This window comes from Zootoca vivipara, chromosome 6 (assembly GCF_963506605.1).
Source record: "Zootoca vivipara chromosome 6, rZooViv1.1, whole genome shotgun sequence".
Taxonomy (NCBI): domain Eukaryota; kingdom Metazoa; phylum Chordata; class Lepidosauria; order Squamata; family Lacertidae; genus Zootoca; species Zootoca vivipara.
In genome coordinates this window covers 55,860,995-55,881,013 of record NC_083281.1, presented here as the reverse complement: position 1 = coordinate 55,881,013, position 20,019 = coordinate 55,860,995, and the positions used below count along the sequence as shown (strand labels likewise).

Sequence of the window (20,019 nt, the reverse complement as noted above, 5' to 3'; positions counted from 1 at the left end):
TTTAAAAAAATATGTGCTTATTTTGTATGCAATTATTTAGACATTGATGACTAAAGTAGCTGCTGCACCATCCCTGCACATAGATCCTAAAACTGCAAACTAGAGCATTGCTTTATGACAGTAGCTGGGAACATGCTCCAGCCCAAGGGCCACATTGCCTTCTGGGCAACCTCCCGGGGTCCACGTGACAGCTGTCGGTGGAGCTAGAGGCAAAAGTAGGCGAAACAATACATGTGAATTTAAACTTGGTACAGTCGGCTAGTTTCTACATGTGCTCTATTCTCCATCCAGTTAAGCGAGACGCAGGATCAGGGTTCTCCTGCTAGGAGAAAGCTGGGCCAAGAAGGGCTACGACCTGGGGAGACTTCAAAGTCCAGAGAGAGAGAGAGGCCCAAAGGGCCACAGTTTGCCTCTGGGCCTGACGTTCTCATCCCTGCTTGATGATATTCAGTCCAAACCACACCCACTGGAACACCTCTGAAGGCACTGTTGCCCCATTTGGTGAATTTTTGCCAAATCTGGCATGATGGTTCCAACCTGCGCCAATTTGGATGCTTCTGGAGATATCGCTGCCAAACTCCGCACAAGGTTCCCCACTGTGGAGAAGGCGGTCTTCATCTTTGTTTGCATGTTGGGTGCCATTTTTAATTGAGATGGTGGACCAAATAAACCCTAATTAGCTTCCTCCCCCACAAATTGTTCCCCAGGTCAGGTCAGAGCCCTGAGTTGGTGTTTGTGCATGTGTACATATGCACGCAGAGCCCTAAAACCCGCAGATTACAATATCCATTTTAAAATCACAATATTTTGAGCGTTCATTTCATGTTTTAAATTCCTGGGCAGTGCCAGGCACTCCCTGCTAATATAAATATAAACATTAATATAGGCAGTCCAGATGTCCAGATAGATATCTAAGCTTGATTGACAATAATATGATATACATTAAAATTGCATAATGGATGGTGGCTGCTTATCCTTCCAATCTTGAAGTGTAATTCTTTTTGCAACCACTTGCAGCCTCCTCATTTCCCCCCTAAAACTCTGTATAAATATCTAGGTGCTTACATGTTGCTGTATTTTTAAAAATGCGGGCAGCAACTGGAAAGCCCCTCTCATCAAGCTAGACGACAAATGGAGGCAGCGCATGAGAATGCTGAACAAGAATTTCCTGGAGCACCCACCTGACCAAGGATAATAAAAACCTCCACGGGAAAGATTCCATTGGATCATAATGGCATATGCCTCTGGAATCTGGGAAGCATTTTTGATTGACAGCACAGAAGGCTGATTGGAAAAAGAATATCAGTCCCCCTGGGCTGACTCACGACGATGACTTGTTTCTGGAAGCTGAAATAAGCTGCGACACCCCAAACTTAACATTTTGTTAAAAGCTTAAGAACTCAAGTTTTGATTCCGCATTGACCATGAACTTTGCTGAATGTGATTTGAGATCCTTGCTGGGATTTGTGGGGGTCACAGCTGAGTGGTAGGAGCACCTTCCTTGTATACAGAAGCTCCAAGATTCAGTCCCTGGTATCTCCAGGTAGGGCTAGGAATAGCTCCTACCTGAAACTCTGGAGAGCTACTGCCAGTCAGTGTAGACAATACTGAGATACATCAGCAACTGGTCTGACTTTGTCTAAGGCAGCTTCCTCATGTTCACTATGAGGTCTGTCTAGAAATTGTTTAGCTGGGCAGATGCACAAATAAACAAACATATTTGTTACAAATCTGTATCTGGAGCATCTCTAGCTAGAATTGTTTTAAGTTGATTTTATTGTTGATGCTTTTATAGCGAAAAGCTTTGAGACATTTTACGGGAAGCCATAAATGGAATCATTCACACACACACACACACACACACACACACAGAATAGGATTTGATAGTTTAAATTTGGATTTTTACTTTTTTAAGAAACCAATTCTGTATGTTTTAAAACTTGACTTGTAAATCACCTAGAAGCTGCCCTGCGTTAGGCAACTAATAAAACAATAAATAAATCATTGTGGCCGTAGCTTCTTCCCCAATCTATGTGTTCACAGAACATGTCTACAGAGAGTTTCATTTTAAACCACTGGACAATCTGAAAAAGAACTGTTGTTAAGAGCCCTCCCGGGATTAGCTTGTTGAAAAGGTCAGAGAGGATAATTATTCCAATAAATGTAATAAAATAATGGTTGGGACCCAAAGGACTCCAAGAGGCAGAACTAAAGATTTGGGCTTGCTCATTGGCAATCCTGCCTTTTTCTTTATTTGAACAGCAGACACCACCAAACTACTGTCACAGGTCCCTTCCTTTTCAGAAAGTGGAGCAGAAGCAGCTACAGTTTGAGAAAACAGAGGCCAAGGCTCCCTTGACAGCACAAAACCAATTATGTGAGTTTAAGCTAAGAGAAATAAGGTCCAGGAGTGCCAGTTTGGCCCCACAACTGTGGGTTCTTGGGGCTGTGGGTGCCTACACAGTGTGCATGGCCCTGGTGCCAAAATTTGTGGGTGCCTGGTCCCCTCACAGGGGATTTTGTGGGTGCTCGGAAACCCAGGGCCCAGAGAGTTGGCACCTATGAAAAGGTCCCAGGTCCCATCACCTGCATTTCTATCTAGGTCTGAGTAAAACCCCTCTCTGAGACCCTGAAGAGCTGCTTCCTGGTCATGTAGACCATCAGTGGGGAGCCTCACACGCCTAGAGGCCAAATGTTGCCCTTCAGGCATTTCTTTTGGGCCGTGAAGACCCTCTGCAGACCACATGGCTCCCTAGCCCTGCTCCACACCCTCCTGGGGTGCTTTTGCATGGCTACAAAGTGCCCTTGAACTGTGACGCCACCTCCTCTTTGCCTGGATGGACAGATGTGTGCATTTGGTGGATGTAAGTGTGTAGAAAGCTCTACCTTTGTACAGCTGAAATGTATCCGATTGTACAAAGTTAAGAGTCGCACCCATTGCTCTGTCCACCTTTATCACTGCCCCCCCCCACAATCCCTCTAAGGTTGTGCACAAGGGTGTGTGCAATGGGGCTCCCCGTGGACTGGAAATGCTGAGCTAGATGGCCAAAAGGGTCTGACTCGGTATGAGGCAGACTCCCATGATTTTCTCAAGCAGGCCTTGAAGGTACAATTCCAATGCACATCCCCTAACACAGTCTTCACACCTAGTCCACGTAATCCAGGATGCGACACTTGCGTAACTGCAACAATATTCTTAGCATGCCACCCATACGTAAAGTACTGATGATGAATACTGCACTCTTTGCCCTGACCCTGAAATGGTATGGGAGAAAGTAATGAAGGAGGGGGGGGCAGGGAGAAAAAACACCCCAACCCTGAGCTCATGCTCTGAATTTATTCCCAACATGAAATCCAATAGGAGCAGATGGGTGACCACATCCAGTACTGCTCATGAATCAGCTGCTCAAATTCCACGGCACCAAGAGGCTTCCCAAATTCTGACACCACGGCATCTCATCAGCATCAATGTGCCAGAATAAACAAATAGAAATAAATCAGACTAAAGGCTAATAAAGGCTAAAAATAACAGAGACCTGAAATTAGACTATGACACACTCGCCTCTTAAAACACTTTGGCAGCCAAGCAATTTGCCAATTGCTTGCATCCAGCTCCCACCACCATTGCCCCCCCCAAGGCAAGTGTTTGAGTAGTATATAGATAGAAGGAGAAGGAGCAGCAACAAAATGTTGGAAAATCATCACCTCCTAATAAGAGAGTTCCTGTTTAAAGTTCCAGTCTGCCATTATTATTATTATTATTATTATTATTATTATTATTATTATTATTATTATTATTATTATTTTATTATATTACCTTCCAGGATACTCCGTTCTCTCTCCAACCTATCCTAATTTTTTCTTTTCCAACAGACATTCAGCATTCCATGGCTACAAGGCATACAAAGTTCTGTGAATTATAGTTCTCTTGGTTTCTAATTTTTCCAATCTTAAATTCAATTCTCCAATTTCTGCAGCAATTTCTGTTTTTTTAAAAATAAAATCCTCCTTAGTTGGTCTCTAAGGTGCTACTGGAAGGATTTTGTTTGTTTGTTTCGACTACAGCAGACCAACATGGCTAGCTACCTGTAACTTGATTTTGGGACTTATCTTTTATTTCTAAGATGTTAAGCCTGTGCTGGACAGCACAAGACATTGTCTGGATGTTTGTATGTATCATTTGATGTACTTTGTTATGTTATTGAAGAAAGTTCTGCATTTAACTTTGAGTAATATTTTTATGGGTCTGGACAATGATTTCTTCCAAAAGGACTCAGTTCTTATGCTTCCAGTCACTCCAAACCGTGCAATATTAATATTTGCAATATCACTTTGGGCAGGACAGTTTTTGCTGTGACTTTCCTTTTAAGGCAGCCCCAATCCCCCTTTGCAGGAGCCATGACTGCTGCTACTCAACCAGGACAGGCAGCAGCAAGGTGACGCAGGTAGCAGCTGCTACCACCAGAGCTCTGGAGTCTAGACTCTGCCTCCATGGTCAGAGGCTTCTGAATACTAATTGCAGGAGGAGAGAGTGCCGCTGTGCTCCTTGTTGTGGGCGTCTCTTGGGCATCTGGTTGGCTAACGATAAAAGAGGACATGCCTGTGCATATGCTCATTTCTATATATAGATGCAGGCTTAGACATTATTAGTGTGATTTAAATGAAAATATAAGACTCAGTATGGTGGAGAAGATTGTGACCAGGCGATGAGTGTGCCTGCTCAATTTTCTGTCTGGATGCTAACTGCAGATGGGCAACTGCAAGATCTCTGCTCTTCCTTCTTATGGTCCTTTATCTGTAAAACCAGACTTAGAGAGAACAGCTGTTCAAACCGTAGACTCCTTCAAATTTTAGTTTCTCCCACTCCTTTATTAGTGCATCCATTGTTAAAGCAGAGCACCCTGACTGCAGTCTTAAGCACATTGACTTGGGACAGAGACCATCCCATGCAGGCTATGTACAGATACAGAAGTGGAAGTGCACTCCCCATCTTAAGTTTAGATATACAGTTTCTCCGCTGCCTAAAATGGCATATTTATAGCAGATGGTGGTTGTGCACAGCACTGATTTGCTTGAAGTGATGCTGCCACTAACCTGCACCCCACTTCTTCTCCAAAGCAGCAATTCAACATCTTTTAAGATGGGATGTTAAGTTGCACATTTAGTTGAAGAAACATACATGAATCATTTTTTAAAAAACAAAAAACTGGATAACCTGCATGCTTCATGTGCAATGAGCAACATAGACTACTGAATGAATCTTTGATTCACTGGTAAGCAAATCAGTTTGATTCACTTATTAGTCTGCTAAATGTATTGCAAATGCAGGGAGAAGCTAATTTTAATTCATGGGAGAAAGTTCTTCAGCAAATCCTGATTTGTTTGAATGTATATTTTTATGCAACCTGAATGTGATTTACTTCTGAATAAAGATCCATGTGATTGAACTTCAGGCGTCTTTTTTTTAAAATGTAGAACATTAGGAATTTGAAAAACTAGGAACCAATTATTGGTTGACTCATTCACTTCTTTTTAACTGAAGGTATAAGTCATTGACTAAATGTAATAAATTTGCACATTTGTAAAAATGTAACAAATGTGCCTTTTAGGAGACATTCAAAAAATACAATTTAATAACCAAAAGCAGTAATTGCTAAAAAGAAAGGCCAATTTATGCTTTTCTGTTTTCATGTTCCCCATTTTACCAATAATTCCAGCCTTTATTATCTCAGGTCTTGCCTTGGTACAGTTCCCCCTCCCCCACAAATGGCAACCTCCTAATTTAATGCCATTTTAAAAATTACTTTTTTTAAAAAAAAAAAACATCCACCTACAAGCTGTAGCTGCTTAATCAACCGCGGCGGGAGGGGGGATTTGAACCCTCAGTGCTGCATGTTATGATAGATTCCTGGTGCTGACTCATAAGTTCTGATGTTTATATAGACAAACTGCATGCCTGCAGGTAAGAATCAGATAGGCCTGAAGTTTTCAGAAGTACCCCCCAATAAAAGAGTGGGGATAAATGACCCTAATGGAGTGGGAGGAGAACATCTGCAAGGCAGTCCAATTCAGAAGGAGCATGCTCAGTGGGCCCAGAATGCTAATTGTTAAGAGTAAAAACAGAAAAACAGGAAGGTGGAAGAATGTAACAGGGTAGCTTAATGGAGGGCATGACAGGGTGCCTGGCACCGTAAACAAGAAACAAGAAACGTTGCCCTATTTTCTTGCAAGTCCCACTTCTTCCATACATTTGATATCCTGAACTTGCTGCCCATGAAGCTATATTTGAATTTGTAACTGGTGATCTCATGAGGCAGGGCGGTTCTTTGGTAACTGGCATTGCCTAAGAAACCTAAGCCCCACCCCCTCCACCAATCCAGCGCCTTGAATCGTGCTCGGCAGCCAGCTGGGAATCCTGGGTATGTTTAGAAGCACATGGGGAGGTATGCTGGTTCATGCGAAATTCACCCTGCCCGTTAAAAGTGAACAGCTTGGCAGGGTGACATCCCTGGTTGATTCAGTGGAGCGAATGCCGTCTTCACCTACTTTACCAGTGGCTCCGACTAATTCTAACTGACAAGACCATCTCTTTGTTGAGAGATAGGCCATGGGGCTCTTGCTGAGAGCAGCCTGTGACCGTTCCTTGTCACATTAACACTCCTCGCCATAATCAGTCAGGCGAACGGGACTGAAATGATCCCACCGCGCCACGCTGGGCCAATTTATAATCTCCTCATAGGAGTGTTTGTGATAAGGCAGCTAAGGAGCAAAGCAATAAATACTAGTAAATAGCAACATGCCCACCAAATGGCGAAAAGGTAGCCTAGAGGTGGGTGAGTCCTTGAAAAACAAGAAGCGTTCGTCTGCCCCAGGCCTAGCAGAGTGTGTCCTCGCCCTCGTAGTCCAGCGCTCAGCTGTTTCCCCAGACAGTAGCTGTGGCAAGATGAAAACTTGAGCACTGCCAAACAAGAGGAAATGCATTGCCAGCAAGGAGAATAAACATTTGCATATGTTAATATATATGCAGCGTTCAGACCGTCTCTCCCTTCCATGCCAGTAAAAGACACTGGGCAATCAGACAGTCTCTCAAGCAGCTGGGATCTTATTATAGATCTGTGGTGAGGAACCTCTGGCCCACAGGCTTAGTTGGGCCCCCTAGGCCTAGAAGGCTGGCCCACCAGGCTATTTTCGTGAGCCATGACCACCTTTCCCATGCCTGTTTCAGCTGCAGCTGCTGTGAAGAAAGAATCAGGCAGGGTCGGCGCATCATGTTTCCCTGCTTGAGGCGGAACAAAGTGTCATCCCACTGCACCATCTCTGCCACCAGCAGAGGCATCAGAGGTGGGCATGAAGCTGCTTCAGGGCTTCCACTGACCAAGGCGGCAGCTCCACCCTGCTTCACGGGTGGGCTGGGCCAGGAATTGCAGCCAGGGACTGAAGTTACGTTCACCTGGTGCCATATGTCTGCCCACCTGTCAAAGGGGCTTGGGGAAGGTTACCAAGGTGTAGTCCTCCACTCCAGTTATAGCAAGAAGATACTGTACCATAGTGTAAATATGTGAGCATATAGGTTTGGATCCAGATCCAGTTATACTTTTAAGGCTGTGGAAACTAGAGGTGCCATCAAGGCCCCCAAACAGAGCAGGGCTGTGCATGAAAGGAAGGAAGGGCATGAAAGAGTCCCTATCTCCCCATGAAACATTGAGTCCAGAGACTAAAATCACCCACCTGTCCCATTGCTACTATCCTAGTTCCACTCTGTGTCAAAGAGCAGTGGAGTGCCAGCATTTGGACTGGCACAGGGCTGCAGGGGTCGGGAACCTTTGGCTCGCAGGCCTCCCTATTTGGCCCACAAGGCCATTTTGGCCAAGCCGCACCCACCTGTCCTACACCTGACATCAGGGTCAGGTTCGGATGCAGTCGGGCCAAAGGGGGTGGTGCTATGCAAGCACTGTTGATCAGCTGACGGGTGGCACCTACAAGTGCCAACAACCAGCTGGTTGCAAAGCCCTGACATAGGGACATAGGAAGCTGCCTTATATGGAGTCAAGCCTATTGGCCCATCTTCCTCAGTACTGTCCATGGTGGCTGGCAATGGCTTTCCAGGGTTTCAGACAGGATTGAACCTGGTTCCTTCTGCAAGCCAAGCAGATACTTTGCCCCTGAGCAAGGTCCCCGACAACAGCTCCAGCCTGATGCATTTTGGAATCAACAGCACCAGGGATGAGTCAATGACTTCAGCAACAGCAGCTAGCTGTCAAGTTGTAAAAAGATGGTGATGTTGCAAGCTAGCTGTCAAGGAAAACGGAACGCTTTTTCCTAGAGTTTCTTTAAAGGTAAACTGCTCCATCAGATTCTTTCTATGTTCCTGACCAAGTCTCTAGCTCTTACCTTGCCATTGAGTAAGACTGACTCTCCTAATCAGTTCAAAAGTACCCTATGATGATTAAAAGATAAATGTGAAGCTCAAGCCATGCCCCGTATGTGAAGAGCTGTGCTGGGTCAAGGCCAAAGCCCCGTCCAGTCCAGCGTCCTGCTCTCACACTGGGAAACCAGATGCAATTGGGAAGGCCACAACCAGGACTTGTGTACAATGGCACTTTCATGATTCCCAGCAAATGATATTCAGAAGCCCTTCAACACTGCCTTCCACAGCTGAGGGAGAACATCACCATCACGACTAGCAGCCACTGATAGCCTTAATCTCAATGAATGTGTATCGTCCCAACTGGGAAGGGCCATTGCTCAGTGGCAGAGCATGCAGGACCCAGGCCCAATCCTCAACTTTTTTGGTGGGGTGGGGCAGCTAGGAGTGAATCCTGCCTGAAATCCTGGAGAGCCACTGCTGACAGGGTAGACAATATTGAGATAGATGGACCAATGGTCTGGCTCAGTATAAAATAGCATCCTTTGCTCCTCTGTTCCTCTATTAAAGTCATCCAAGTTGGTTTCCGTCACTACATCTTGTCGCAGGGGTCAGCAAACTTTTTCAGCAGGGGGCTGGTCCACTGTCCCTCAGACCTTGGGGGACGGACGGACTATATTTTGAAAAAAAATCTGAATGAATTCCTATGCCCCACAAATAACTGAGATGCATTTTAAATAAAAGGAGACATTCTACTCATGTAAAAACACCAGGCAGGCCCCACAAATAACCCAGAGATGCATTTTAAATAAAAGAGCACATTCTACTCATGTAAAAACATGCTGATTCCCGGACCGTCCGCGGGCTGGAATTAGAAGGCGATTGGGCCACATCCAGCCCCCGGGCCTTAGTTTGGGGACCCTGATCTTGTGGGAGCAAATTCCATAGTTTAACTATGCACTGTATGTGGAGAAGTACTTTATTGTCTGTCCTGAATCTTCCAAAATTCAGCTGAGTTTGAGTATTATGAGTGGGGGAGAAAAATTGAGCTGTAAAGGCTCAGACTCCCCTTGCTTGGATACAGTGGGACTTACTTCTGAGTAAACATGCAGGGGATTGCACTGGCAGCTGAGAAACATGACTGGGTGTGTGCAAGGCAACTTGTATTCTCTCATTCTGGGGTCAATCTGCAGCAGCAGGACAGGTACAAATCAAGGGCCAGGCTTCCTTCCTCTCTTGCAATGCAGCCTCCCCTAAATTGAGTGCCCTCCAGCTGTTTTGGACTACAACTACCATCAACCCCAATGCTTGCTATGACTGATGGGAGTTAGCGTCCTAAACAGTTGCTGGGCACCAGGGTGAAGCAGTCTCCTCTACTGGCTGATGAGTTATATATTCTTAACCTGGTTTGCATCTTGTGATCTATCTATGCTGACTAAAGACTTCTAGTCACCCAATAAATATGAAATGGTGATTAAGACTTATGATTTCATCAGCCTTTTAAAGCTACCTCATTCTCAGTTATAGCAATTATAATGAATTTAAGGGAATATCGGAAATATTATCTGGTATGAATGGTTAAGTGGTAGAATTCCTATCATGTTGTTGTTAAGAAGCTGTTTGTCATGGAATTCGACACACTTTGTTGCATCCTTAGATTTTATACTTGTTTTCCAATGTTAAAAAACTAAAAAAACCAGTGTCATTTATATATGCTTGCCAATGGGCTCTGTGCAGTTAAATATAGCAACAAAGAATTACAGAGTTGCAAGGGACCTCATAGGTACCTTCTCTGTCTGCCAAGAAACCTGTGTAACTCAGAAAGCGTGTATATTCAATAAATAATAATAATAATACGTTGCTGCCTGCTACCAGCTTATGGTTGGGCACATGCTTCTTTCGATCCGTTGTGTTTTTTTTAAATAGCAGGGAAGATCCCCCAATTCCGCTGGGGGTAGAAACGGCGGTGACTCACCCAGCTCCCGTCTGGCACCTCTGCGCGCCCCCTCCGGGCCTTGGGGGGCGGGGGGCGGGAAGGAGACGCCGCGCTGGAATTCTAATTCAGAACGTGGTTGGGTTCTAGCTCGTGGCGACGTCACCAGGCGGGGCGGGGCTGAGCTCTCGGGAGCTGCATAAATGGGCGCCAAGAAGCGAAAGGGAACAGAAGCGGAGCATCGCTCAGTGCTAGAAAGGACTGAGGGGACGCAGAGGCAAGTGGGGACAGGGAGCACAACAGAAAGGCACTTTTTCCGGACCTTAGGTACATCACTTCCAAGGTAAGTCGACTGCCTTTGATGTGTGGCTGTTAAGGCGGGGTAGCTTTTGGCGTTGGGGGTGGGGGAATCGGGGGACAGTTGTTCGACGGCAGAGTCCCGCTGCAGTTGGGCAGAGGATCGGGGTGGGGGGCATCCCGCGATCAGGCTCACCAGGATCTTTCGGAAGGGGTCGAGCGAAGACTTGGTGGGGGCGGAATCCGCTTTGCTGCCTCTGTCCCAAGCTGGACATGGCAGACACCCACCCAGTTGTGCGTTCGAGAGAGGAGCACACCAGTTGCGAGAGTCGTGGAAGAGCTTATTTCTCCTCGTTTCTTTGCTCTGCATCTTTGCCATGCACGGATCGGTAACTCTGCTCCGGATTAGGGATGGAACCTCGCGAGGAATTGCTTGATCAGGAGCAGGAAGGGGCATTCGTTCTTCTGTGGATAAGGGGCGCTTGCTGGATCAGGCTAACATGGCCCGTCTAGTCCAGTATCCTGATCTCAAAGTGCCCAGACAGATTCCTCTGGCAAGCCCGCAAGGAGGGCAGGAGCGCAGCCGTCCTCTCGCCCCTTTCCAGCTTTCAGAGGCATAGTCTCAGGCCACCGACGGGGAGGCGGAACATTGCCGTCGTGACTAGTAGCCGTTGATATCCTTTGGGAGAGTGAGAGAGAAGTCGCTTCTTCCACTCTCTCTCAACGCATTGTTAGCGACTGTGAGTGTGTGGATTTGGAGTGTCTCGCTTACTCCGGATTGAGTTCGGAGCTACAGTAGAGAAAGTGTTGCTGTGATGTCCGCCCCTGCCTCTTTCCTGTTAAAAGCGTGTCTCTCACCCTATGTGGAAGGGAGGCGCACCGTAGCAGAGAAGGGGTGTGGGCGTGCGCGCGCGCTTATTCCGGATTAGTGAAAGTGCCGTGTAAACGCCCTGAAACGTCTTTCCCCCGCCCTCTCCCTAGGCGCCCCCATGACCCTGAACCGCGGCGACAAGCTGAGGTACCTGGACAAGCGCCGGGGCAGCACGCCCTTCGCGGCGCAGCACCTGCAGCAGCACCTTCACCGGCGCAGCATGCCCGTGGACGAGCGGGAGCTGCAGGCGTCGCTGCCGCCGTCCCCTCGAGGCGAGCTGTCGCAGCTGATGCGCTGCACCTCCTACAGCCCCGCCGACGACGAGGCGCACCGCCAGGGCTGGGCGTCCGACTCGTCCGACTCCGTCATCTCCTCCGGCAGCGACTCGGACAGCAACCTCTACAAAGTCATCCTGCTGGGCGAGCACGGCGTGGGCAAGACCAGTCTGGCCAGGATCTTCGGAGGGGTGGAGGACTGCCCGGATGCCGAGGAGGCTGGTGAGTGAGGCGGAAAGGGGCAGGCTCCGGGGGTGGGGCGCAGACGGGGGACAGCATGGTGCAATGGTTAGAGTGTTGGACTAGGACCCAGGTCCAGGAGAGCAGGGTTCAAATCCCCACTCAGCCATGGAGCTCCCCCCCCGTCACCTTGGGCCAGCCTCACCTACCTCACAGGGTTGTTGTGAGGACAAAATCAAAAGTCGGTGGAGAACCCTGGTGCCACCTCCAGCTCCTTGGGGGAAAGGCAGGATAGAAATAATAAATTCAAAAGGTAGCAGGTCATGCCCTTGGATGGGGAAATGGATCTGCAGAGGGCTGTATGCCTGAGCAATGTAGGGCTGGCTGGATCAGTCCACCACCGCCTGTCCACTAATCAAAGAACACAGGAAGCTGCTATATACTGAGCTTGACCATAGGTCCACCTACTGGCTTGTTATTGTCCACACTGACAGCAGCTCTCCAGGGTTTTCATGCAAGCAGTCTTCCTCAGCCCTCCCAGGAGATGCTGGGATAGAACTTCCTCAAAGAATTAGGAGCATGTGGAATGGCAGCATACAGATTCATCAGAGCCATAGGTCCATTTAGCTCAGTATTGTCTGCACTGAATGGCAGTGCTTCCCGAGAGTTTCAGATAGGGAGTCTCTCCCAGCCATACCAGGAGATGCCAGAGACTGAACCTGGGACCTTCTGCATGCAGAGCCCTCCTGGATCAGTCCAGTAGTCCACAGAGCTCAGCATCCTTTTCCCCACAGTGGCTAACCAGATTATGCCTCTGGAAAGCCCACAAGCTGATAGGCTTTCTTCATTCATCATGATTTTTTTATTGCCTCTCTTTAAAGCCATCTCTGCTGGTGGCCACTGCCCCTTTTGTAGTAGAAAATTCCTCATGGTAATCCTGCACTATGTGCAGGGTTGGATTAAGACCTTTAGAGACCCAAAGCACTGCAAAGATTATGGTTCCCCCATATGTAATTCAAAATAAGCTTTGAAATATTTTTCTTCTTCAAAATGACACAAAGCTTACATATAATAATAATAATAATAATAATAATAATAATAATAATAATAATTTATTATTTATACCCCGCCCATCTGGCCGGGTTCCCCCAGCCACTCTGGGCGGCTTCCAACAAAACAGAAATTCTAAAACACAGAAATCCATCAAACATTAAAATACAGAGATCCATCAAACATTAAAAGCTTCCCTAAACAGGGCTGCCTTGAGATGCCTTCTAAAGGTCTGGTAGTTGTTGTTCTCTTTGACCTCTAGTGGGAGGGCATTCCACAGGGTGGGAGCCACTACCGAGAAGGCCCTCTGCCTGGTTCCCTGTAACTTGGCTTCTCGTAGTGACGGAACCGCCAGAAGGCCCCCGGAGCTGGACCTCAGTGTCCGGGCAGAACGATGGGGGTGGAGACGCTCCTTCAGGTATACCGGACCGAGGCCGTTTAGGGCTTTAAAGGTCAACACCAACACTTTGAATTGTGCTCGGAAACGTACTGGGAGCCAATGTAGGTCTTTCAGGACCGGTGTTATGTGGTCTCGGCGGCCGCTCCCAGTCACCAGTCTAGCTGCCGCATTCTGGATTAGTTGTAGTTTCCGGGTCACCTTCAAAGGTAGCCCCACGTAGAGCGCATTGCAGTAGTCCAAGCGGGAGATAACTAGAGCATGCACCACTCTGGAGAGACAGTCAGTGGGCAGGTAGGGACTCAGCCTGCGTACCAGATGGAGCTGATAAACAGCTGCCTTGGACACCGAGTTGACCTGTGCCTCCATGGACAGCTGTGAGTCTAAAATGACTCCCAGGCTGCGCACCTGGTCTTTCAGGGGCACAGTTACCCCATTCAGGACCAGGGAGTCCTCCACACCCGTCCGCCTCCTGTCCCCCACAAACAGTACTTCTGTCTTGTCAGGATTCAATCTCAATCCGTTAGCCACCATCCATCCTCCAACTGCCTCCAGGCACTCACACAGGACCTTCACCGCCTTCACTGGTTCTGATTTAAAAGAGAGGTAGAGCTGGGTATCATCAGCATACTGATGGACACCCAGCCCAAACCTCCTGATGATCTCTCCCAGCGGCTGCATATAGATGTTAAAAAGCATGGGGGAGAGGACAGAACCCTGAGGCACCCCACAAGTGAGAGCCCAGGGGTCTGAACACTCATCCCCCACCACCACTTTCTGAACACGGCCCAGGAGGAAGGCGCGGAACCACTGCATGACAGTGCCCCCAGCTCCCAAGCCCTCTAGACGGTCCAGAAGGATGTTATGGTCGATGGTGTCAAAATGTTCATATATGCTGAAATGTTCATACATGTGTGTCATGTGCAACACCTGATCTTATTCCTTTGCTTTATTTTGATATGCATCAGTGGGGTTTCTTCCTGGTTTAGTTGGGGAGAAGTAATAAAAAGAGAACAGAAAAATGAGGGAAGAATGTGTAGTGTAAGGAAGTCAAACCAAATTTTGATCTTTCCCATGATCAAGACTTTGATGCTTTTTTTGAAATATCAAATGTCAAATTCCTGCCCCCACCCCATTCTCTTTGTGTGTAAAACAGAGTTGTGTTCAGCCCAACTCTGTTTCATTTGATAACCCAGAACTCTAGCATTGAAAAAATCAGGCATCCATACAATACTTGTGGGCTTCCCTTGCAATGGTGCTGACGACACTGAAGGGGCACAGCTTCTAGGAAGTGTTGGACCCCTAAGATTTTATGATATTTCAGTTCCCATCAATCCTGACTGTTGGCCATGCTGGCTGTGGCTGATGGCAATTGAAGGCCAGCAACTTTTGGAGGGTCACTGCTCCCCTACACCTGCTATAGAATAAGTTTAAATGATTCTTTGGTGGGGTGGGGGAACTTGTTGGAGAATATCCAGGGGTTTGGATTAATGTATAATTACTTGGAAAGTAACTTGGAATTACTTAGAAAGTTTTGTATTAAAATTGTTGCCTTTTAGAAATTTATTTTTATTAGTTTTCAAATTATTATGGAACCACAGAGATAAGTAACCAAACAAATAAAAATACTCTATCCAACTAAAGACAAAACATGCAAAGCCTAAGCATATTAACTAACAACATCCAGTCTAAAATAATGACTACCATATTTCTCTGAGTGGCATGGGCAGAAATAAAAGCCCACTATACTGAAGAGAAATTATCTAGATCTTCCTGTCCCTTGAGTGTTATTTTTATTCTGCATTGACTAAATTCTAGAGGTTTTTAAAAAATTAATACCATAAGGATATAGTCAGATTTAAATAAATAAATAATCACACCTGTGGGTATGGCAAGATATGGATTGAAGGAAGCTCAAATTCTGCCTGCTGCATTTTGCTATTTGAAAAATATGCATTGTGTGTGTTTTATCTTCCATACTTTTGTTGTTGTTGCTTGAATAGTTGAACCTCCACCACTTCTTCCCATTCAAACCTGAATAAAGCAAAATAAATGTTAAAGCATGGCTTGCATTGCATTCACTCCATGTCCTTTTCCTATCAAGTGCTGTGCTGGAACTGTTTGTACAACAATAAATTTAGAAGGGATAATAATTGGAAGCAGTACAAGGATGGCAGAGGCTGCTATGTTTATGCACCAGATAAGAAGTTGTATCGCCATCTAGTTTGTTCAGGTGCTTAAGCTTAACTGCACAGTTAAGCTGCTGTTTTATATTTCAACTGATTTGGCACCTCAGTCTTAAAACACATCTGCTTTGACTAGAGTCCCAGGATTTTCAAATGGATCTAGGTTCCCAAATCCTACCATCCTATATGGCCACTCTCCTGGTAGTCTTACACTAGATGTAATATTAAGCATGTTTGCTGAAAAGCATGCTAAAAGTTACAGTCCCATGAAGTTGTCTTAACTGGATTTTGGATCTGACTCTGATGCTTTTAATGCAACAAACATCTTACAATAAACATTTTGTGGTCCCCTCCAACTCTACAATTCTATGAATCTTGAGGGGGGGATTGTTATCCTAATGTCTTTTAAATTTCCTTTATAGGCAACACATATGACAGATCTATCATAGTTGATGGTGAGGAAGCTTCTCTGGTGGTGTTCGACATTTGGGAGCAGGTAAGGTATTATTTACTTTAAATGTTACATAGATTCAGTGCTTTTTTCCAGGGGGGCGGATGCAGGGGAATGCATACCCCTAAACATTTTGTGAATCTAAGTTTGGCCTCATTGGGGGCAGTATTTCAATATGAGTAGGAAAATGAGAGTACCCCTAAACGTTTTTTTAAGGAAAAAAAGCACTGCATGGATTTGTATCCTATTTTGTGGCCCAAATTATTTTCATGTGTTCTAGTGCTTGCTTGCAACAAGTTTAAGCAGCATTCTGTGTAAATTAGTAATATCTTTAAACAGATAACCAGTCCATAAAACAGTAAAGCACAAAGATCTGGATGTAGCAAACTTAAGTCTGTGTGTACACTATATCTTTAAAGTACATTCAAAACACACTTTCTCTCAACAAATTATGGGCACAGAGTTACAATTCCCAGCAAGTCAAAGCAAACTAGAGTGCCCAGAATTATTTGGGGAGGGAATATGTTTTGAATGTACTTTAAAGGCACAGTGTGTACCCAGCCATGCTAAATACTATAAATGCTTGCATTGCTGTGCCTTTTTACCCCTTCCTGGTCCCTTCCATATCTTGCCTCCAGTGCAGGTCTGGGGAATCTTTGAGCTGCTGCATATTGCTGAACTACAAGACCATCACCATTGGCTATGATTGCTGGGGCTGATGGGAGTTGTAGTTCAGCAACATATGGAGGGCCAAAAACTCCACCCATATTCTGCTGGCTTGTTCTTTAAATCCAAGTAACCATTCTTACTTAGAGCTTTAACATGATACCATATGCAAGGGTCAGCAACCTTTCCACCATCCCTCAGACCATGTGGGGGGCCGGACTATATTTTGAAGGGGGGAAAAGAACAAATTCCTATGCCCCACAAATAACCCAGAGATGCATTTCAAATAAAAGGACACATTCTACTCATGTAAAAACACGCTGATTCCTGGACTGTCCACAGGCCAGATTGAGAAGGTAATTGGGCCGCATCCGGCCCCCGGGTCGCAGGTTGCCTACCCCTGGCATATAGCCACCTTGGTTTGGCCTAGGCTCATATATACCAGGCAGGTATAGGAGTGCCCTTTTGTGGGGATTTGCTGGAAGAAGTTTAATTTTTTAAAAGTGTTTTGATTGTACAACATCCATTACCACTCATTATCATGCGGTCTAGTGGCTTACTTTAAAAATTCGACCCACAGTGGGATGATTCCCCCCCAACTCAAGTTCCTAAAATAGTTACCAAGTAAAAAATGTCTAACCTAATGTTTACTTTGTTCAATACAAACCTCTCTATTGCTATTTTTAACTGCAGGATGATAGTCAATGGCTCCAGAACCACTGTATGAAAATGGGGGATGCTTACATTATCGTCTACTCAGTGACGGACAAAGTTAGCTTTGAGAAGGCCTCTGAGCTGAGAATTCAGCTACGAAGAGCGAGACAAACGGAGGACATTCCGATCATTCTCGTAGGAAACAAAAGTGACCTGGTCCGATCACGGGAAGTTTCCGTAGACGGTAAGTTACCTTCTCCTAATATAAACTCAAGTGTTGGGCACTTTGCTGTTGGTGGGGTTCTAACAGTGATTCTTGGGAAGAGTTTCCTAAATCAATAAGCTCACCAAGAATTCAACCTGCACTGCTGCAGAAAGGTGGGGGCGGGGTGCAGAATGCAGGAGATGTGAAAGCCCCAACACTGCATTTGTGGGGGCTGGTTTCACATATGCATGTTTAGTGTTTGATTGCAAGATACAAATGATGACTTCCATGTGCCAATTAACCACTTTAGATCTAATCCCAAGCATGGAGCTGGTTCACATACTCTGGTGCCAATCCAGTGTAAATAAGTCAAATGATGCTTGTGTTTGTGTGTGAGCCAGCCATTTGTCACTGAAATAAGTTGTCTAAACCTAGGCACTGTAATCCTGGCAGCCTGACCCTATAGAGGTTGGCTGCAAGTTTGAACATAGGAAAATGCCTTATACTGACTCAGTCCATTGGTCCATCTAGCTCAGTACAATCTACACTGAGTGGCAGAGGCTCTCAAGATTTCAGATGGGGGACATCCCCAGCCCTATATGGAGATGCTAAGGGCTGAACCTTCTGGGACCTTCTGCATGCAAAGCAAATGCTCTATCACTTAGCTATATACCATACCCATGTATCTAACCAAGCGGATTCCTGAAACACTGCAAGACATGCTTACCAATATTGAGCTAGATGGCTAAATTGTCTGATTCAGTATAAAGGCAGTTTCGTATGTATGTATGCTCCCACACTTGCACCAACATTTGACACCTCAGATAAGTGTTTCTAGTATCTTATTCCTGTGAGTGACTGTAATTTGTTTTAACTGTTTTTAATATTGAATTTTAATTTGCCATAACCTGCTACTGGTGGGTAATAAATTGAATAACGATAATCTCCCACCCTATGATTTTCAACCCTTGTATAATCTCTTTCCACCAATATTTGGGAAGAGTGCATGTGCTTTGCTGGCAGGTCATAGTTTTAAATAATTTGGTGTCCTTCTGCCCTCCAGAGGGACGTGCCTGTGCTGTTGTGTTTGACTGCAAATTCATCGAGACTTCAGCTGCTTTGCATCACAACGTCAAGGACCTGTTTGAGGGGATCATCCGGCAAATCCGGCTACGCAAAGACAGCAAAGAAGACAATGCCAGGCGGATGGCTAACACCAAAAGGCGGGAGAGCATCAGCAAGAAGGCCAAGCGATTCCTTGGGAGAATTGTAGCCAAGAATAACAAGAAGATGGCATTCAAGGCCAAATCCAAATCCTGCCACGACTTGTCAGTCCTTTAAAAAATGGCTTTCAGCAGGACCAGATGCTGTGTGTGTTTAGCGTGGGTTGTGAACATGCCTTTGACTGTTGAAAGTGTGTGGGGGGGAAAGGACTTTGAAAACACAAAGCTGCACAGTTGGGAGGAAAAATATGCTCCTTGATGCCTTACAGTTCCGAAGCAAGACTTGGAAGTAAGATTACTGTGTCTTCATGGGTAAAATGGTTTATAAGCTTCAGTGTGTGCAAGCCACTGAACTAATTTTCATTCAGCGGCTTTGTATGCCTGCATTCTCACTGTGTATATTTGCCAGCTGTCCTGTGGACACCAGGGATGCAAAGATAAGAATGGACAATGGGTACACACACACACAAAATGCAAAATGTATCACTTGTCTCCTTTGCAGAGCAAAACTTGAATACATGTACGCAGGCTCGTACACTCTTCTCTTTGGTAAACATATTAAAAAGCAATGATCTTTTAAAAACTAAATGTGGGCTGGTATGAGGCCATTCAAAGCCCATTTGGATGAGTGAAAGGAAAAAAATGCAGAATAAACATAGTTTTTTGAAGTTTTAATTTGCACTTTCATTAACTGTTTAATTTGTTAAATTGTTTACATGCAGATTTTATAATAAAGTATTTCTGGTTATAATCTGTTATCACATTTCTTTTTTCTTATAGTAAAGGCATTGGGAGAGCTAGTGGTATTTTAAAAGTGTCCAAAAAGCATATCATAGTGTTCGAAGTTTGCAGATTTTTATTTTTTATTAATAACCAGAGAACGGCAGACCAAGCGAGTCCAAATATTTATGCAGTAGCTTGCCCCCTAAATTAGGGGAGCTCTAGCAGTTGTATACATGTAAGCCTCAGAGGAATTATGGTTGATGTTAAATGAAGCACACCTTGATAAGTTGCAATTTTGAACAGAGGATCTTTCTTTCTTTCTTTCTTTCTTTCTCTCTCTCTCTCTCTCTCTCTCTCTCTCTCTCTCTCTCTCTCTCTCTCTCTCTCTGTGTGTGTGTGTGTGTGTGTGTCATTGCACACTTTCCCTGCTGATTGTCTTCATACTCCATTGATTTCCCAAGCTGCCTTCCTCCCATAATAAGGCTATGGATATATGTCTATTTGCAAATGGACCCACGTGATCCTGGTGATGTAGGGGGCATC

The 20,019-nt window shown here is 45.5% G+C and overlaps 1 protein-coding gene across 1 annotated transcript; it reads left to right on the top strand.

Moving 5' to 3' along the window:
• The first annotated feature begins 10,533 nt into the window (after window positions 1-10,533).
• Window positions 10,534-19,532, top strand: RRAD (RRAD, Ras related glycolysis inhibitor and calcium channel regulator). The gene is made up of 5 exons (XM_035120893.2): window positions 10,534-10,641; window positions 11,577-11,963; window positions 15,977-16,050; window positions 17,365-17,569; window positions 18,594-19,532. The coding sequence occupies exons 2-5, from the start codon at window positions 11,585-11,587 to the stop codon at window positions 18,869-18,871; spliced, it is 936 nt and encodes a 311-aa protein (XP_034976784.2). The 5' UTR covers window positions 10,534-10,641; window positions 11,577-11,584; the 3' UTR covers window positions 18,872-19,532.
• The last annotated feature ends 487 nt before the right edge of the window (window positions 19,533-20,019 follow it).